Source organism: Brachyistius frenatus, unplaced genomic scaffold, assembly GCF_029030835.1.
Source record: "Brachyistius frenatus isolate BFR_SWC_R1_liver_20210118 unplaced genomic scaffold, ASM2903083v1 Contig_3, whole genome shotgun sequence".
Classification (NCBI taxonomy): domain Eukaryota; kingdom Metazoa; phylum Chordata; class Actinopteri; family Embiotocidae; genus Brachyistius; species Brachyistius frenatus.
In genome coordinates this window covers 10,297,450-10,315,331 of record NW_027210602.1, presented here as the reverse complement: position 1 = coordinate 10,315,331, position 17,882 = coordinate 10,297,450, and the positions used below count along the sequence as shown (strand labels likewise).

General features: G+C 39.1%; 1 protein-coding gene across 1 annotated transcript; it reads right to left on the bottom strand.

Moving 5' to 3' along the window:
- Nucleotides 1-4,212: 4,212 nt before the first annotated feature.
- Nucleotides 4,213-9,331, bottom strand: scpp8 (secretory calcium-binding phosphoprotein 8). Its single transcript, XM_069706209.1, has 3 exons — nucleotides 9,245-9,331; nucleotides 8,937-9,016; nucleotides 4,213-6,594 (listed from the first exon to the last, which is right to left on the bottom strand). The coding sequence occupies exons 2-3, from the start codon at nucleotides 8,994-8,996 to the stop codon at nucleotides 6,166-6,168; spliced, it is 489 nt and encodes a 162-aa protein (XP_069562310.1). The 5' UTR covers nucleotides 8,997-9,016; nucleotides 9,245-9,331; the 3' UTR covers nucleotides 4,213-6,165.
- Nucleotides 9,332-17,882: the final 8,551 nt, after the last annotated feature.

Genomic DNA, 17,882 nt, shown 5'->3' with positions numbered 1-17,882 from the left:
GCTGTCAATTATGATGTCGCCTTCACTTATCATAAAATCAAATAACTACTTATAGACACTCTCATAAATTAACACTGTCTCATCAGGCTTGAGGGTTCGGGGTTGATTACCTCATATCAACCACCAGAGGACAATCGAGATGTTTTGCCTTCACTTTTAAAGAGCTGTTATTTTGTCTACTGTATATTTATATACAGTCTATGTGTAACCAAAGGGTGATTGAGTCTGTGCCCCAATGATGTAAGCCCTTGGATTTGTTACAAACTCAACGAACTGTGAATCTGTGGCGACATTCATGGGAAAAAAAAAAATCACACAAGGGGCACAAAGTTAGCGACCTGTTTACTGTCAACCAGCAGTGGTTGTTCTGTTGTTCTGGCAGAGCGTTTTATTTGGAGATTGTGAAATTAGAACTTTTAGTCAGAAACTTCATCTGATTACCCCCTAAAGTTGGATTTCTGACTCTGAAAGTTGAAGAACCTCACCAATGCTGCACTGCTAATTCACACTTCTCTCTTATTTGTGTTTCATTAATAAAATGTGTAATATTGTAAAGTCTTGCTGTAAGGACTTTAATGTGTTAAGTGCCGTGAAACAACCTATGTTGTGATTTGGCGCTATATAAATAAAGTTGAATTGAATTGAATTGAATTAAATCAGTCGTACACACTACTGTCCACCTTCTACCTGTGGACATGCTGCTACATTATTAGTATGTGCTTTTCCGTGTTGTTGTACTGGAACATGGTCAACTCGAGACAAACATCATTCCGAGCTTCAGCTTCCGACTTCGAAGATAAATGGAAAGGCAGCATTATTGACATCATGGTGACACTGTTTGGATCTGTGGGAAGTGAAGTCCAAAAACTTTGCGTAAAATACTGTTGATTAACAAAGGTGCTGCCAAACAGAGATCATCAAGCTTGTTCCTTAAATATTCACCGTGGAGCAACTTGTGATGTACAAGTAAGTTATGTTGATTGAATAAACTTTGGTTGTCTTGATTTCTCACACAGGCTCATTATAAGGAACACGTTGTTCCAGATAAGGACGTGAATGTGTCCTTGGCTTGATTCTGCTTAATAGAGCGTCAGCCAGGCTGTCTCCAGGCTGTCTCCAGTCTGAGTATAATCAACACTCATCTTGGACAGCTAGTTCATGGGGTTGCTCGTGTTCCTGAACAGGTTTTTAGTGTTGCAGGAAGTCCTGATCCTGTCAGGGTTGTTGTAAATCCCAGCGGCCCTCATCTTCACCTCTGCATCATCCCAAATCTTAAGGGAGGGGTGCCCGAGCCTCACCCTTATGTAGAGACTAACAGAATAATAAAAGGATAATAGGCTAATTGTGATTACTGTAGTCATCCATGAATCATCCATGAGTGGGATGTGAGATGTGAAGAACAGATCAATAAATCAAGTCTTTAAAAACAGTCATTTGTTGTGAGCAGAACGATGTTGAGCTGCCAAACTGTCAAGAAAAAGAAAAGAAAAACATAATTTCAGACTTTAATGGACCTCCCACAGTTTCTCTGCTGGAGCGCTGGGGTAGAGCGTCTCCAATTGTAAAACACTTTGTTGACATAAACTGAGCTGTAGTCATGGACTGGATGCCACTGAGGGTTGGTCTATGTTTCCTGGTCAACATTTTTATATTTACTGATAACTATGAAGCAAACCCATTTTTACAGAATTCACTGCATTTCTTCTTCTCCTTACATATAAGCAGGCGTTCTGTATTTTCTCTGTCTTTTATTTGCACGCCACAAGAAAAATATATTATTATGTCAAAAAAATTCATAGGTGATAGTTAGAACGTCATTCCAAAACCATGGGTATTAATCTGCTGCTATAACAGCCATAACTCTCCCAGGAAGACTTTCCACAAGAACCTGGCTGCAAGAATTCAGTCAAGAGCAACAGTGAGGCGCAGTACAGATGTTTGGTAACATTTGTGTTCCATCTCAAAAGTGAGGGCTCTGTGGTCAAGTTCGTCCTCATCAAACTGGAATAACAATTTCTTCATGGAGGAGGTTTTCTGCAGGAGGGTTTAATTGTGTTGAAACAGGAAAGGGTTAAACATAAACTGCTGCCACATCTAATTTTTGGAGATAAGGAGCACAACACATGAACACACCAAAATATGTGGACATCCTATATTACTTCCCATATTGGTTATTGTATTTATTTGTATGTATTCAATTATTTGGAAATATAGATTTGTAGCCTTGATGTGGTTTTCCAGGCTGTGCAAATACCCACAGGTCCACATCTGCCTGTTTGAAGTCAACCGCTGACATCGACTGTAATAAAATACTTTTACCACTAGATGGGGCAATTGCATTGAAAAAGGTTTACCAGGGGCTTCAGGTTCACTTCATTGATTCCTGTAGGAGAATCCGCGTGTGCGATAGCTAGATAGATTGATATGTGACCAGGTGATAATATCAAGGAGCCAGAATAAACTGGAACTTGAGACTGATGTAGATCAAGATGTGAGCTTCATTACCTTATACAAAAATAATACGCATCTCCAATTGACTAGATATTCCAACTAAACACAGGGAATAATGAAGTGGTTGAAATAACTATGTTTAATACAACAAATCGAATTAACCATAAATTAACAACCAGAAGAAATAAAGAATGTCGGTCCAAACTGCACTGTCAGGGAGGCTGGTGGAAAGTAAGGTGTACAACAAATAAACGCCACTGCAAAACAAACTATTTCACAGCACTACAATATGCTGAAACTTAAAGAAACTCAAACAAAACATGCATAAAGACTGCCATGATTTTGTTCTCCCTGGCAGCCCAACCACAGCCACACTGGGAAGAAATTACACAGAAAAACAGCCCAAACAATTTTGTATTTAAACAACTAAAACCTAACAAATGGTGGAAAAAGTGTCTGATAAAAGGACTAAGGAAACAAACAAACAAATTAATATACAAAAGAAACTTTACAACCACATTTTACAAACAAAAGCAAATACCTTTCGGCCTGAAACAAAGCCCTTCCCCTCAGTTGGAAGCATATGTAGGTGCCTGGAGACTATTTATTTAAAAAAAAAAAAAAAAGGCCAAGTTAATATGTTAAAAAGAACAATTGATTAACACATCTTTTATTTTGTCTAAAGAGCTAAAAGACACAGTTCATCTTTATATTTGTTCACGAGTAAAACCATGTTTTTCAACAACTCTTTTAAAACAAAGGGAGCCTGCCGGCCTTCGTTTGGTGGTGATTTTCAGGTGTGCAGGAAAGAGGCCCAGGTGAGGTTCCTGCCTCACTTGACGCCTGGGTCCTCGTGCTCGACGGATATATGCCCGTCCAGACAGATAGAGCGAGCCATCCTGCTGAGTGATCAGAAAACTACATAAAAAAAACATGTTCAGACTCAAGGGGAATGACTGTTTGTAAATCTTTAGTTACAAGTCATGTGTTGTCCTCTCCTCTTTGTCTTCCCCTGAGCCAGCCTGTGACAGGCTCTTGTGTTCTTGTGTTCTTATCTTATCAGTATCTTATCATACTTGCAAATACAGAAGTGCAACGAAGGATACAAGAGGAAGCTCTGATGTGACTTTAAAAGGTCAGTTCACCATTCATTAATCCTGGCAGAGAATGTTGGTGGTATGTTTTCATGGGGACCATGAACTATGGTAGCAAGTAGTTCCACTAAAACAGTAAGGTCTGCAGACTGATACACTGCTGTTCTGTTTTTCTGGATGTCACTTTTCCATGCCATGTGCACAAAAAAACGAACTCCATTGTCCTCTTTTGTATTAAAGTAGCAGTCTCAGAGATGGATGTAGCAAAACCTGGAAGCAACCAAACAACACAAGGATCAAGATTAGATGAATGACTATAGATACTGCTAGTGCACCGTAAAATTATCTTTTATATATTAAATATATAAAACTGCCTAAATGGAACCGTCACTTTATTTCCTGTGTTTTTTTCCAGTACATATTTGTTAGAATTAAATAATAACCTTTAACTCTTCAGTTACTGAGGTAACTTTATCATGGCAGATTTCCAACACTGATAGCTAATGTATAATTTTTAAGGTTTTATATAAAGTATATAATTAAAAACAGGCTACAAAAAGATGTGATATTCATAGTCATGCTAAAATGTGTCAAACTGTATAAACATGCTTTTTCAATTCTAATCAGAAGTAAAGGATTTGACAAATATGAACATTTCAATGTATCCTAGGTGGTTTATTTCTCTTTAGTAGAAAAATCAGAGTGTATGTACAACACATTAAATCCAGCTAACAAAATGAAGTACAACACATTTTAAAGCAGACTCAAAACAACAATGTTAAGGTATTGTTTTTTGACCTTGTATGCTATATTTAATTAGGGAAAAGATAAATTCAAAAGCCACAATTACACAAACCCACTGTGGTAGAAGCCCTTTGTCAGCATGCAATGACAAGAGCTAACAAGACAAACATGACACACCCTCCACAGTCTATAAACACACTGCTGTGGGATACATACATTCTTCATACTCTGGGCACCTCAGGCACATTTAATTTTTTGTTTAGTTTTATAATATTTCAGTGCACAATTCTCTGCAGTAACAATCACTGGTTTACACTTTATTCTGGCCAGATCTTCCTGTTTTAATGAGGCCGTATATTTACAATATTTCAGCAGACCTTTGGAAGAAACCTATTTTTTTACAGACTATGAAATTCAACCAAAGTATCCTGACTTAAAGGTGCAGTGAACACTCAAACAAGTCACATATTTGTATATATTACATCACCATATATAAACACATCCAAGTGGTTTAGCCTTTATTATTTTTTCTCTGTAGAAGCACCACATGATGACTGAATACACATTTAAAACAGAATGATGGATTTACAAACAAATGAACAAAATAGCTCATATATATATATATGAATATACCAGGATACATTTATTTTCCTGAAAATCCAATTCCAAAGTACTCGGGGGTACCAGTAGTAGTAGACAGTCTCTAAAGGGGAGCTGATTATTTTAACATTACCTGACCTGGTCAGTTATTTTAAATCTGTTCAGACTGTGTGTCTCATTCCACTCACTGCTCTTCCTATAATTTAAGTCCCATGCAGAAGGGCATCTTTGTATTTTTGAAGTGGATCTCTGAGATTTTTCTGTCTGAAGTTCTACATGTTCTTCAATTTGAATTAATTTACCTCAGTATGAAAATGGAAGTGGAGTCAATCATGTTTTAGCTAATCTAAGATATAGAAGCATGCAACACCAACATAAAAGCCATATTGACAACAGAAAAAAATGTAAAAGACATCAGGAAAGCAAGACCCCATACAGGCTCACCAAATGGTCTGTTGGTCTCTTAGTAGCTATTCTCTTTTAAACCTAGTTGTTTTTCTCCCTTTTCTGGCTTATATGTTGGAAAACTAGCACCATAAAAAGTGTGAGGAATAAGCTATTAGAAGTTCCTGTTTGCTGTGTACCATGAATGTTATGCAGGTTATGGATGTTTACTGTGTAGTCACAGTCTATCTGGGGAGGCTTTTAGCTCAGAGGCTCATTGATTCTGCTATTTATGTGCTAAAAAATATTGTCAGAGCTAAAAGGAAACCCACAAACTTCCTGCTGTACATTCTGCATATTCATCATTTATCAGTCACAGTTTATCAGTTAACTCACTACCTGCTATTTCTGGAAATTGATTGTTTAACCCATCATCAATCCTCCCTAATTTCTTTCTCTACACATTTGCATATCCTCCTCTAAATCAGATTAAATCATGTGTTTGTCAAACAAAATCAACATGTTGAGTTAAAACGAAGTGGATTAAGCAGAAGACTGTTAGCAGCTATCTCACTAAGTGACCAGAGTTACTGAAAATGTGGTGGAACCTGTCAGGTGCAACGGTGCAACCGCTGCTAGATACATATCCCGGTCAAATAGATTCACAAAATCTCCTTTCTTAAAACCATTATATGTTGGTAAATAAAAAGGACGTTTCAAAGTCACAGCAAAAAGATGCACGTTAGAAAAATTACTAAGAATTTATTTTTTTCTTAACTGGATAAGGCCAGCCCATATTTGACACTCTGAAAGTAAACTGTCGTAAATAGACGTAAAAACGTCCTGAACAAGACACCACTTTAAGATGTATATGAATTGTTGTGACAGTTCCTCAGTTGTCTCCTCTGTTTTCTGTGATGGGAGTCGGTGTTGGAATATCGATTATAACACACCCAGTGACATTACACGGTGATGTCACATTAATAGGAGGCGGGGTCAGTGTTGCTGTCAGGGGCGTTGTCTCCATCACAATTGTTCCGTTTGCATCTGGTTCGGGGGTGAACGTACTCCCCTCTGCTGTAATGATGGTCGTCATGGCAGCGGTGGTCACGGCTGGCGTGGTCGGGTCGGGAATGATAATTTCCTCGGAGGAACTCTCTGAAGATTGACTTTCTGAAGATTGACTCTCTGAAGATTCACTGGAGTCTTCTTGGCTGGAAGAATGACTAAACCGGGAAAACTGCCTGTCGTTTCCATTCAGCCATCCCTGTGTCCGGTCCTGGTCAGTGATGTCAGCATCATGATGCCGGCGCCGACCCATCTGTGGAGGGAAAACCAAATTACACTCAGAAATTCAAATAAAGCACGGGAACAAGATGCTGTGTTCCGAATGGCGTACTTCTACACTCTATTATGAGTGCATAAGTGTGTTCACACTGTCAAGTACAGAAACATGCAGTGAACTACAAGTACCAGAATGTTGCACTCAAAATGGTCCAAAAAAGAAGTGTGAAACGTTGGGCACTTTCCACCCTAAACGGTCACCATCTTGGCTACGTAGAGGAAGGAGCGGGGCCACCAACGTAAATAGTTTTCTAAATAAAGCGTTTGAGGAAGCTGTTGCTGTTCCTGAACACCACACAAAAGTGTTTATTTTTCACTCGTGCTGCCAGACAGAAGAATAAGTGTTGCTATTGAGTTTGTTAAACAGAGGAAACAAAAACACGTTAATTTCTGTGTAAAATAATTAAAGCTACAGATATTGTGGCGGGTGATGTGTTCACATGCTGAGGTTATTTCCAGTCAGAGCAGAACGGCAGTCCGTGATTTTAGTCCTAACATGTGAGAGCACTATTTGTTAGTGTACGAAGGGAAGTATGTCATTTGGAACACAGCAAGAGTCTGTAATCTTTTCATAATAGGAAATGACTGCAGTTTGACTGTAGAAAAGAATTGAATACTACAGCAGTAAAACACCAGCAGTGGAAGAAGTACTAACATCATTGACTGCCTGTTTCAAAACACTTAAATTAAAGTAAAAGCCCTCAAAAACTTACTACAGTTAACTAGTTTAATGCAGTGGTACAGTGGTAGGGTTGACCAGCAGGAGTTTAGTGCTATTTATTGAAGTACTGAGCACAGTTGTGATGTGAGCACACATGAAGGTGAACACGAATGGTTACGTTGTGGTTCATTTTCAAAGTTGTGTAACCACTGTTCCTGCGGTGGCAAGTTTACATACAACTGTAAATAATATATATTTCATTTGCTTTAATTTAATAAAGTTGACAATATAATCCTGCCAATTTCAACATTTGTTCTAGATTACTCATCTGAAGTGTTAATGTCTGATTTCAGTCACAACACATTCCTACGACTGTTTCAGAATAAAGGCCTTGTTAAGAGATGAAAGATTTTTCCATTTACTGAAACACTTTAGGGCTTTTAATTTGAATCAGATGCAGGAAGTGTTGCGTTTGTATTTACAGTGTAATGCAGTAAATGTAATAGGGCAAACTGAAACATATCAAGAGAATTACGAACAATTGATTTCCTCACTTAGAGAAAAAAAAAGTGCATTCTGCGCTCTGACAGCCTACGGTCACCAGAAACATGTAGGTGGGCAAGAGATGAAGATTTAGAGAAGATAGAGGAAAAATGTCAGGAGTTCAGTTTTGTCCTCCATTTTGCCCCCGATCACCTCTCCTCCTGTGTCCCCTATCTTTGCCTGTGGCCACGCCCCCTCACCAGTCCCAGCAGATGCAGCCACTCATCCCTGATCACCACCTGCAGGTGTGCTGCATCTCCCTGATCACCTCCCCAGACTATATGTAACCTGCCCCTGCACAACTCTGGTTGTCGGTTCATTGTGTGTTTTTGTTAGCCACCCGTCCGTCTTCCGTCTGCCGCTCGTCCGTCTTCCGTCTGCTCCCCGTCAGCTCCCTGTCAGTCCTGTTCCTGTTCCCGTTCCTCCGGCCTCTGTGTTTCCTGCGGATATTCCCGGTCAAAATCGCTCAGTCGGTGGAGTTGCCCTCCCGGCTAGGAGGATTGTTGACGCCGTCCCTTCCGCTGGTCTGCCGGTTGCCCTGTTACCCGTGTCCCCGCAGGAGCTGTCGGTTGAGTTGCCCTCCCGACTGGACGTAAGGTGGACACGCTCGGTGCCACCCTTTTGGTTTGTAGTTTTTGTTTGTTTATTTTTTGGGACAATAAAGACAGTATTTTTGGAACTGATACCTCGAGTCAAAAAAACAAAGTTGTAGTATAGAAATTTCAGTTCACTTTTTGGACTTCATCTTTAACATTTGATTTTGTTGTGACAATTTTGCTAATTGGTTTTTTAGATGAAACTGTGAAAAGTTTAATTTTACTGGAGTAACTAAATAGTCTTTAGCAAAACCTTCCATAATGATTTATATTTTCTGAGCTAATCAATTGTTTTGTTCATGTAAATTAGTAAAGTAAAGAAAAAATAGTTAAGTATCAAGTAGAATAAAACTGAAATCCCCAAGTAAAGTACAAGTACCTCAAAACTGTACAAGTACAGCACATGAGTAAATGTACTTAGTTCAATTCTACCACTGTAAAACACAACAGTGATACACAGATAAGAATAAGTGAGGGGGAAGGATGGAGAAGTTGGCAGTGTTTTTGTGTTTAACTTACCGGAGTAGCAGATGTTGTTGTAAGAAAGGCGATGACAAGGGCGGTTTTCAGAAACTCCATTTCTGATTGTTTTCTGTCTGCTGCAGAGGAAAGCCACAAACAAAAACAATCAACTGCAAGAAACCATTCACTGTTAGTGGGCTTGCATGAAAATCAGATTTACACTGAAAAGTTAATAATGAAATTAAAACATCCATGTTTATTTAAAGAAATAGTAAAATACTTGGTGAGTTGTTCCTAAACCTATTTAACATAATATGATAAAGTATAAACTTAAATTGTGTTTTTATTAAATAAAAATATCTTACCAGATCTGTGCTGTGTTGTTTCTAAGTTTTCTTAAATCCTGTATAAAATCAATGGGATTCTGTGCAGCTGTGGTCACTGTGTTTCAGTGCAGAAAGATGTGTGAGCTCCGTGCAGGCTGCTGCTCATATATACTGTCTGGGCACGGAGGCTGGGCAGGGCAGGGCTCTGACGGACGAGGGTTGGGTAAGACTGGGTTTCCCGGGGATGGAGTGGAGAGGAGAGCAGGGCAGGAGGTTTACCACACTCAGACATCACCTAGATTATTTTAGATTGTTCATTGTGGTTGACCAGTTATGACTTTTTGGGGGGCAAATGTTTAAAGTAGATATTTAAATAATCAGCAATAAGCTGCAACAACAAACTTTTTAAAAGTTGTATAATTTTAAAAGTTGAACTCCTGTTATATTGTTTCAGTCACTGTGATTTGCTCTGTGTGTTGATGTGATTACACGGGTGCCATCTGCATATATAGTACATACAATAGGCTCTGAGAGTCATTTCGTTGACTGTGTAGAGAAATAGGGTCAGAAGTGGGGTGTATTGAAATTAATTTTGAGTCTGAGGCTGCTCTGGTTTACATCCACTATGAAATAAACGCCTTTAATGTTGTCACATCCAGTCCTTTCCTTTTATTTTTTTCTTAACCCTTTGAACCTGATGGATGCAAATTGGGTTTTATTTCCCAGTTTTTATCAGAGATACTCAGCAGATATCGATTTTGAGAAATATCAGGGCGCATCTTTGGGACAAAGTGTTGTACAGAAAATCAACTTTGAAGTGGCATCGTCGTTACACTCTGTATTTAGCGCTGTGTCCAATTTCACCCCCCTTCTCTTGACTGAAGTCCCGATCGTTTCACAAGCTTCTGTTTATAAAAAAACCCCCAGTAAAACGTACTCTCTTTGATGATATCCATCGTCTCCCTGTACGACAAAACCTTTTTTAATTAATCCGGTTTTGAAATCACAGGTGACATTGGTACTGTCTTCAACATAGGGCTGACATTACATCCCACTTTGTATGAACAAAATTAGATAATAACGTATTTGTGGGCCTACCTGACAGCCGAGTTATTAGCACATATCACAGGGTTATGTACACCAAGTGTGAGTCCCTGGTTTGACCCCTTGGCCACCTGAAGTCATTAATGACTTTTATTTTTCGTCAGGCATTAAGCACATATTTGTTTAAATTGCAAAGTCACTGAGTTTCCCACAAACATGGTTCAGACAATCTCCTCTACACAATTATAAAGAAATCTCTACTGCCTCTCTGCAATTTCATTCGAATTTTTTTTTCCTTGATATAAAGGCTACTATATAAAATCAATCAAATCAAAATAAATGATGAAATATCTGGATTGCCAAGACTGTTCTGAAAAAGAACAAGATAAAGCATGAATGGTTATGACCAAGATATGAGCTTACTTGCTTACACCTTGTTACATGCTGAGCTTCTTTTCTTTCCTCCTACTCTCTAACTGACTCATACCTCACCATCCTTTTCTCTCCCATAGCTTTTTCTTATTGTCTGTTGTCTCCATTCAGTTCCTTCGCTCGCGTAGTTTCTGTTCTTTCTTTTCCAGATGTCCCGCCATGGAGCTGCATGTCTCTGCCCTGCATTTGTCGTCTCCACCAACAGTTCTTCTCTTCTATCTCTATGCTGTCCTTTTCTCTCTCTGCTCTCCTCTCACCCCAACCGGTCGAGGCAAATGGCCGCCCACCTCTGAGCCCGGTTCTGTCGGAGGTTTCTTCCTGTTAAGAGGGAGTTTTTCCTTCCCTCTGTTGGAGGTTTCTCTCCCTTAAAGAGGAGTTTTTTTTCCCTCCTAGCTTATGTGGGAATTGTTGAATTGTTGGGTTTCTCTGTATAATATTGTAAAGCCTTGCTGTAAGGACTTTAGTGCGCTAAGTGCCATGAAATAACCTATGTTGTGATTTGGCGCTATATAAATAAAGTTGAATTGAATTGAATTGAATTGAATTGAATTGAATTGAATTGAATTGAATTGAATTGAATTGAATTGAATTGAAAGTGAAGGTAGTGAAATTACCCTGAAAATCCCTTTGGGGTCAAAGGGTAAAGTAGCTGTAAGTGTGAAAAATCTTACACTTTAATAACTGGCACTGTTACAGAGATATGTTTGTGTTATTTAGCCTACCATAATGTAAACAAAATTACAAAGACACTTCAAAATCACAAAAATAAAGCATCTTATGTTTGTTCTGGGCAGTATGCTTTAGCATAAAGGATTGGAGGTTTTAATGACTGAAGGGCAGACTTTAAGATAGTTGTAATCTTTTTAGGCTGTTACTAAACTATAACAACAGTCTTTGAAAAAAATTGTGATTGCAGAACGAAAGAATCTAAAACCTTGGCATGAGATGTTATCCAGAGTTTGGCAGAATCGTCTGATATTAGCGTTCTACATTGACGTGTTAAATGTGTTGAAGGTTCTACTGAAATTTAAGTGGTGAAAGCAAGTGATGGAGAAATGATAAATTTTGAAACAATTCTGATGTGATGGAGAAATGATAAATGTTGAAAAAAGTCTGAAGTGATGGAGAAATGATAAATGTTGAAAAAAGTCTGACGTGATGGAGGACTGACACAACACACTGAGTAGACTGCAGGAGTGTTGAGCAGTCAGTGGAATGTTACAGTAGAGACAGAGTGGAGTCACACTTTGATCAGACCTGCGTGTGTGTGTGTGAGACACCACTGTGTTACTTCATCACTCTAATACTTCTCCCTTCTTCTCTTCCTCTCTCCTCTTCATGAGGAAATAACTCCATCACCACAGTGCGACATGAACAAGATGAATCATGAGAAAATGTCACATCAGAAGTTTAAATACAAATACAGATCAATGCAACAAATAATTCAGAAATAGTTGAGACTTCATGTAGAAGCACTTAGACATCTAAGAGAGTAACCATGGCAGCTAATATAAACATTAACCACAAGCATAGAAAACCTATAACTAATCTAACTAATCAGCAATGCATCAAACCCAGCATTCATATGCAGTACAATTAATATTAACAGAGGACATTTAATGATATTCACTTGTGCAAATTATTGTATCATTGCTGTGTTTTCAGAAGTAATGCAGATGTTGCTGGAGTTGCCATTACGATGAAATTGCTGTTTGCTGAAGGCAACTTTTCAGCAACCTTCCATTAATATAAGGCAAAATGATAAGGATTTTATTCAATAGTAAGCAATGGGTTTTAAACTTAAGTCTTATGTCAGGATTTCAACATTCTGCTAATGTTCACAGAGTTAATTTATATATTGATATTGTGTGACATTAGTCCTAATTGACCTATAGGTAAAATTTATAGTGTGGTAATAGTAAGCAGTTAACAGATTACTCGCCTGTATGAAGTGTTTTTAAATGCAAGTTTCCAACAGCAAGAGTGATGAGTAACGTTTCATAGCAGTTGTAAAATAATCTCCATCTCCAACAAAATCCATTCTGTTTGAGACTGTCTCAGACTCTCCTGGAGAAAAGATAAAGGGATCAGCGTGCGCTGGTCTTTAAAGGAGGCAGAGTGGTTATCCGGATGTACCTTTGCCAAATCAACCAGTTGGTCTGAATGTCTTCATCTTTTAGCTTGTAAAACCCACTGACTGCATATAAAAATGGTCGTAGCCTTTAGGTCTGAAATGTGAAGCCAATGCATACATTCCTTAAAGTGCAATACCTCTGAGGGCCATGAGGGGCTGCTCCAGAAACCTTTGGCTCCAATAGGCTCCCATTCAAAAAGTATCAAGTTCTATCATGAAATACAAAGTCAATATTTTCTTTACACAAGTCATTATGGTGTGATTCACTAAGTTCACTTCTTCTGATCAGTGTTCTGGTGGTCCTTCTGGAAAATAATTGCTAAAGTTGCTAAGCTATCAGGCCTCAAAGAGAGGTATGTGTGGGGGTATGTTTGTTTTTTTATAAACCAAGATGGCGACAGCCAAAATGCTTCAAAATGACAGTTCACAAAGCATTGGGTGACTTTATGGTGGCCGTTACATGGTAAAACCAGAAAGACCTGTTTGAAGTAAAAAAAAAAAAAGAAGTGTTTTTTGTGTTTTAAATTTCACTTTGTGTCTTTTGCCCAAGTAACTTTTTGAGATCTGTGTGATATCTGAGTGATATACGGGCCCTCACACGCTGCGCGTCGGCTCCCCAAAGCCGGCTCCCCAACGTGCAGCGCGCGAGGGACCTCATATCCCCACTTAAAGTTGCTATTTTTTGTCTCGTTTCCTGTCTCCAGTAGGGGGTGCTACGACTATGACGGAATATTACTATCAGGTGTCTTCAGGGCAGGGACTGCTATCAAAGATGTAATGTTTGAGGAAGATCGGAATATGTTCATAAAAGTTACAGTCAGTTGGAGGTTCATGGCAAGACGCTCAAAATGGCTGCCACAACACGGTCACACCGATCGATGAAAACAAATACATGATGCCAAGACACTTTTCGGTACATCTCGGTGTGATACACATGTCCAACAAATTTGGTGCATGTAGATGAAACTAGGTGCCGTGGCTGCAGTTTAGGGGGCGCTGACGAGCCGTTTGACCACGCCCACTAGCAAAACACATATCAGATGTGCCGTCTCACCACGCCGGATATATGTGACACGTTTCATGAGGTTTCAAGCATCCTTTGACCTTAAACATCAACTTCCTGTGTCACGGCGAGTCATCAAACTTTGCCGCATCGCCACGGCAATGCCCATTGACAAAGTCGAATGAAATTTCTCTATATATATTCAACCACATGTTTTACGCTATTCTGATCCCGACTTTAGGTTCATGTGATCAACCAGCTCGACGTAGTATGTGAAAGTATAAAAAGTGTCATTTCCAGTTGCCACCATGACTATGAGCGAATATTACCCCACAGGGGTCTTCAGGGCGGGGCTGCTATACCTGTGATGTTTGGAGAAGGTCGGTCCATGTACATAAGATTTAAAGCAACTTGTAGTTTCATGGCGAGACCCTCAAAATGTCCGCCAAGTGACGGGCACACGCATCAACGAAAACGTATTCTTTCGGTGACTTTTAATTCCAAACATGTCAACTGTGCACAGACAAAATTTCAAGTCGGTCCAACAGAATCCCGAGGAGGAGTTTGTTAAAGTTCAACATGCGCGAATCGCCAAAAATGGCGTCTAAATTCAAAATGGCGGACTTCCTGTCGAGGTTACGTAATGGTGCAATGTAACATGTTTGTACGTCTAGGTATGGATTTCGTGCATGTAGGTAAATGTGACCACCGGGGCATCTCTTTAAGGGGCGCTAGCGAGCCATTTGGCCACACCCACTCGCGACTCCACTAGAATACGACATTTTCTGCTGGGAGATATGTGTGTAAAAACTTTCATGAGTTTTTGAATATGATAAAGCCGCCAAAAATGCAGTTCTTTGTGGAGAAAAATAAGGAAGGAGAATAATAATTTTACGAATAACAATAGCGCTTTGGTGCTCGGGCCCGAACTAATAACCTTCTTCGTAATCAAGTGAAACAAAGTTAAAATTTAGCTTTCAAAATCAGAAACTTTTTTATACTGTCTTTCGGTTTAATGAGAGAAGACTAAAGACTAACAAGTCTCCCTGACTTTTTCTATTCTGACTGTTACTCCTGAAGCAGGACTAGAGGCAGTGCTTGTATTTCTTTTCTTAGTTGTGTCTACTTTTTTATTTCACTGTTATTTTTTAGTCCTCTTTGTACAGACCAACAGGATGTTTACACATTGTGGCTTTGGGCAAAATGGTTTTACAGATGCAAAAGTCCTGCCCACTTCCACAGAAACACAATGTTTGTTGTCTGGCCTGATCATGCATTAGTGTACACAATTGGTCTCTGTGAAATTATTATATAACACATTTTCTTAACTGTGTAAGCGAGGTGGAATGGCAACACTGGTCTGTCAGTTAATGAATTGTAATAACTTTAATCATTCACTCACTTTGGCTCTCGCACCACCATGAGACTAATATTTATGGTATCAAGTGAAGTATTCTAACAGGTGTAGTATGAAGGGCCAAGAAATGTCCAATAACTGTCAGCAGTGGCCAGAGGATGAATTCTAATGATGTTGGGTATCCCCCTGATGTTTCATTTACGTCCACTAGCAGGTGTGGTGTCATGAAATCTCACCATTTATTAGATAGAATGGAATAAAACTTGAAATAGAACAGCTTATTTCCAGAAGATGAATCCTTTTTGGTGATACTCACCATCCTTAGACTTTATGTTTAGCGCTAATTAGCGCTACTACGCTAATTTAAATGCTTAAAATCAGAATGTTTGTGAGCATTCTTTATATGTGAAGCTACGTGTGTGGTATTATAAACACTGTATTGCCATACATTTAAGAATTGCCTGCTCTGACATATAGGAAAAGTATAAAAGCGTTATAAGTATTGATCCAAACATGCTGCAGCGAGAGTACTGACAGGAATTAGCAGGAGAGATCTAATCTCCCTATTTTAGCTTCTTTTCATTGGCTTCCTGTAAAATGTAAAATTCTCCTGCTGACTTACAAAGCTCTTCATTAACAATCTCCATCATATCTGAAAGACCTTATTTTCCCTGTCATCCTAACAAAGCGCTTCACTCTCAGAATCCTGGCTTGCTTGTGGACTACAGTTTCCAAAAGGAGAATGGGAGGCAGGACTTTCAGGCTCCTCTCCTGTGGAGGCAGAAACCCTCTCTAGCTTTGAGGTTATGCTTCCTTTTTGACAAAGCTTATAGTTAGGGCTGGTTCAGGTGACAGTGAACCATCCCAGTTCTGCTGTTGTAGGCCCAGGCTGCCGGGGGACCTTGTGATGCACTGAGCTCTTTTCCTCTTGCTCATAGTTTCTTTTGCCTCTCCATACAGTTCCTTCGCTCGCGTAGTTTCTGTTCTTTCTTTTGCAGATGTCTCCGGACATCTCTGCTCTGTGATTGTCGGCCCCACCAACAGTTCATGTCTTGGATCTCTATGCTGTCTTTTTCTCTCTCTGCTCTCCCCTCACCCCAACCGGTTGAGGCAGATGGCCGCCCACTTCTGAGCCTGGTTCTGTCTGAGGTTTCTTCCTGTAAAAGGGGAATTTTTCCCTCCCAGCTGCTCATGTGGGAATTGTTGGATTTGTTTGTATAATTGTGTTCAGTTGTGTTTTAAGGACTTCGCTATTATGTTAAGTGCCCTGAAATAATCTGTTGTCTTGTGATTTGGCACTATATAAATAAAACGGAATTTCATTGAATTAAGTTATAGTGCCTATATTCATATCAACACATAATACCATCCAAAAAAAAAAAAAACTCAACTTCTGTGGTATGACAACATAAATGATGACAACAGTGTTGGTCTAAATTCCCGGTAAAACACACAAACACATGACCGCACCCAGACACCGCATGACTTTAGCAGCATGAGATATAAACCCACTTCCTACTGTAGACACACCTTTATTCACAAATCCAGTGTACAAATATGGTCAATTTGTTCTGAGTCAAACACAAAAATAACCCCGCCAACAGTTTCAGTCACATTAATTACATTTAGAAAGAGGAGTTTAGGGGAAAATCCTAATTCGGGCAAATGATTCATGTCCTCCACCCCCAATGTTTGAGATCATGTACAGGAAGTGGTTCATTCAGGTTTCAAATTAAGAACTCAGTTTCAGGGAGTAAACAATTTAGTGGAGCTCAGATAATTAACAGAATAGTTTTCAGCCTTTATTTGTCACTTCAGAAGAGTGTTGGTTTTCACTGCTGTGAGTCTCCCACGTTTGTGTTGCCCAAAATAATGTTGCAGCATTTCCTGAAGGAAGTAATGGTTTGCTTTATTGTGACAAAATGTCGCACAATATAAGAAACATGCTCCAGTTAAGATGACAAAACCTGAACTGTGTCTTCATATTACATTCTGTCTTAATCATGGGAAAATCTATCAAGAGAAAAATACAGTGTTAAGGGACTCCAGGAAAATCACAGGGATGAAAGAGGACTTGATCAGACCTCCCTATTATTAATATTTTCTTCTGTTAGCGTTTCACAATCTCTAACAACATTTTTATTTCACAACACTGAACATAATCCACTGACAGCATGTATTGTTGTACTACTGCAATTTGCATGTATCATTATGTCCTCATCTATTCTCTCCTACCCTGCCATGCACCTCTTCATCACCTCCAGCAGCTCCACCAGGATGTATTCTGCCTCTACAAACTATAACCTCTAAAATGAACTGATTCGGAAAAAAAAGTTTTCAACATGCAACACCAATCTTGGATGATATAACTTTATATAATGAATTTAAATATATTCATTTTTATCTCAATTATAATGCAAGCGCTCACTGGGTAGTGAACAAAGCTTTTTGGAAACACATGTTCAGTTTGTGACGAATGTGTTTCTTCAAACAGACATATTAGCTATCAGTTGATGAGCAACACCAACCATGAGTTAAGGAAAAGTAACGCTTAATAAGGATGGAAAAAATATGTTTTTAACTCTGTTTTTAATGACAATAATTCAACACTGATTTCTAAAATCCTGAGGCTGTTCTTTGTGTTTGTTAAAAGAGCCTTTTCCTTTCCACTGTTGCCAATGTGGGAGTTGTTGAATTGTTGTGTCCC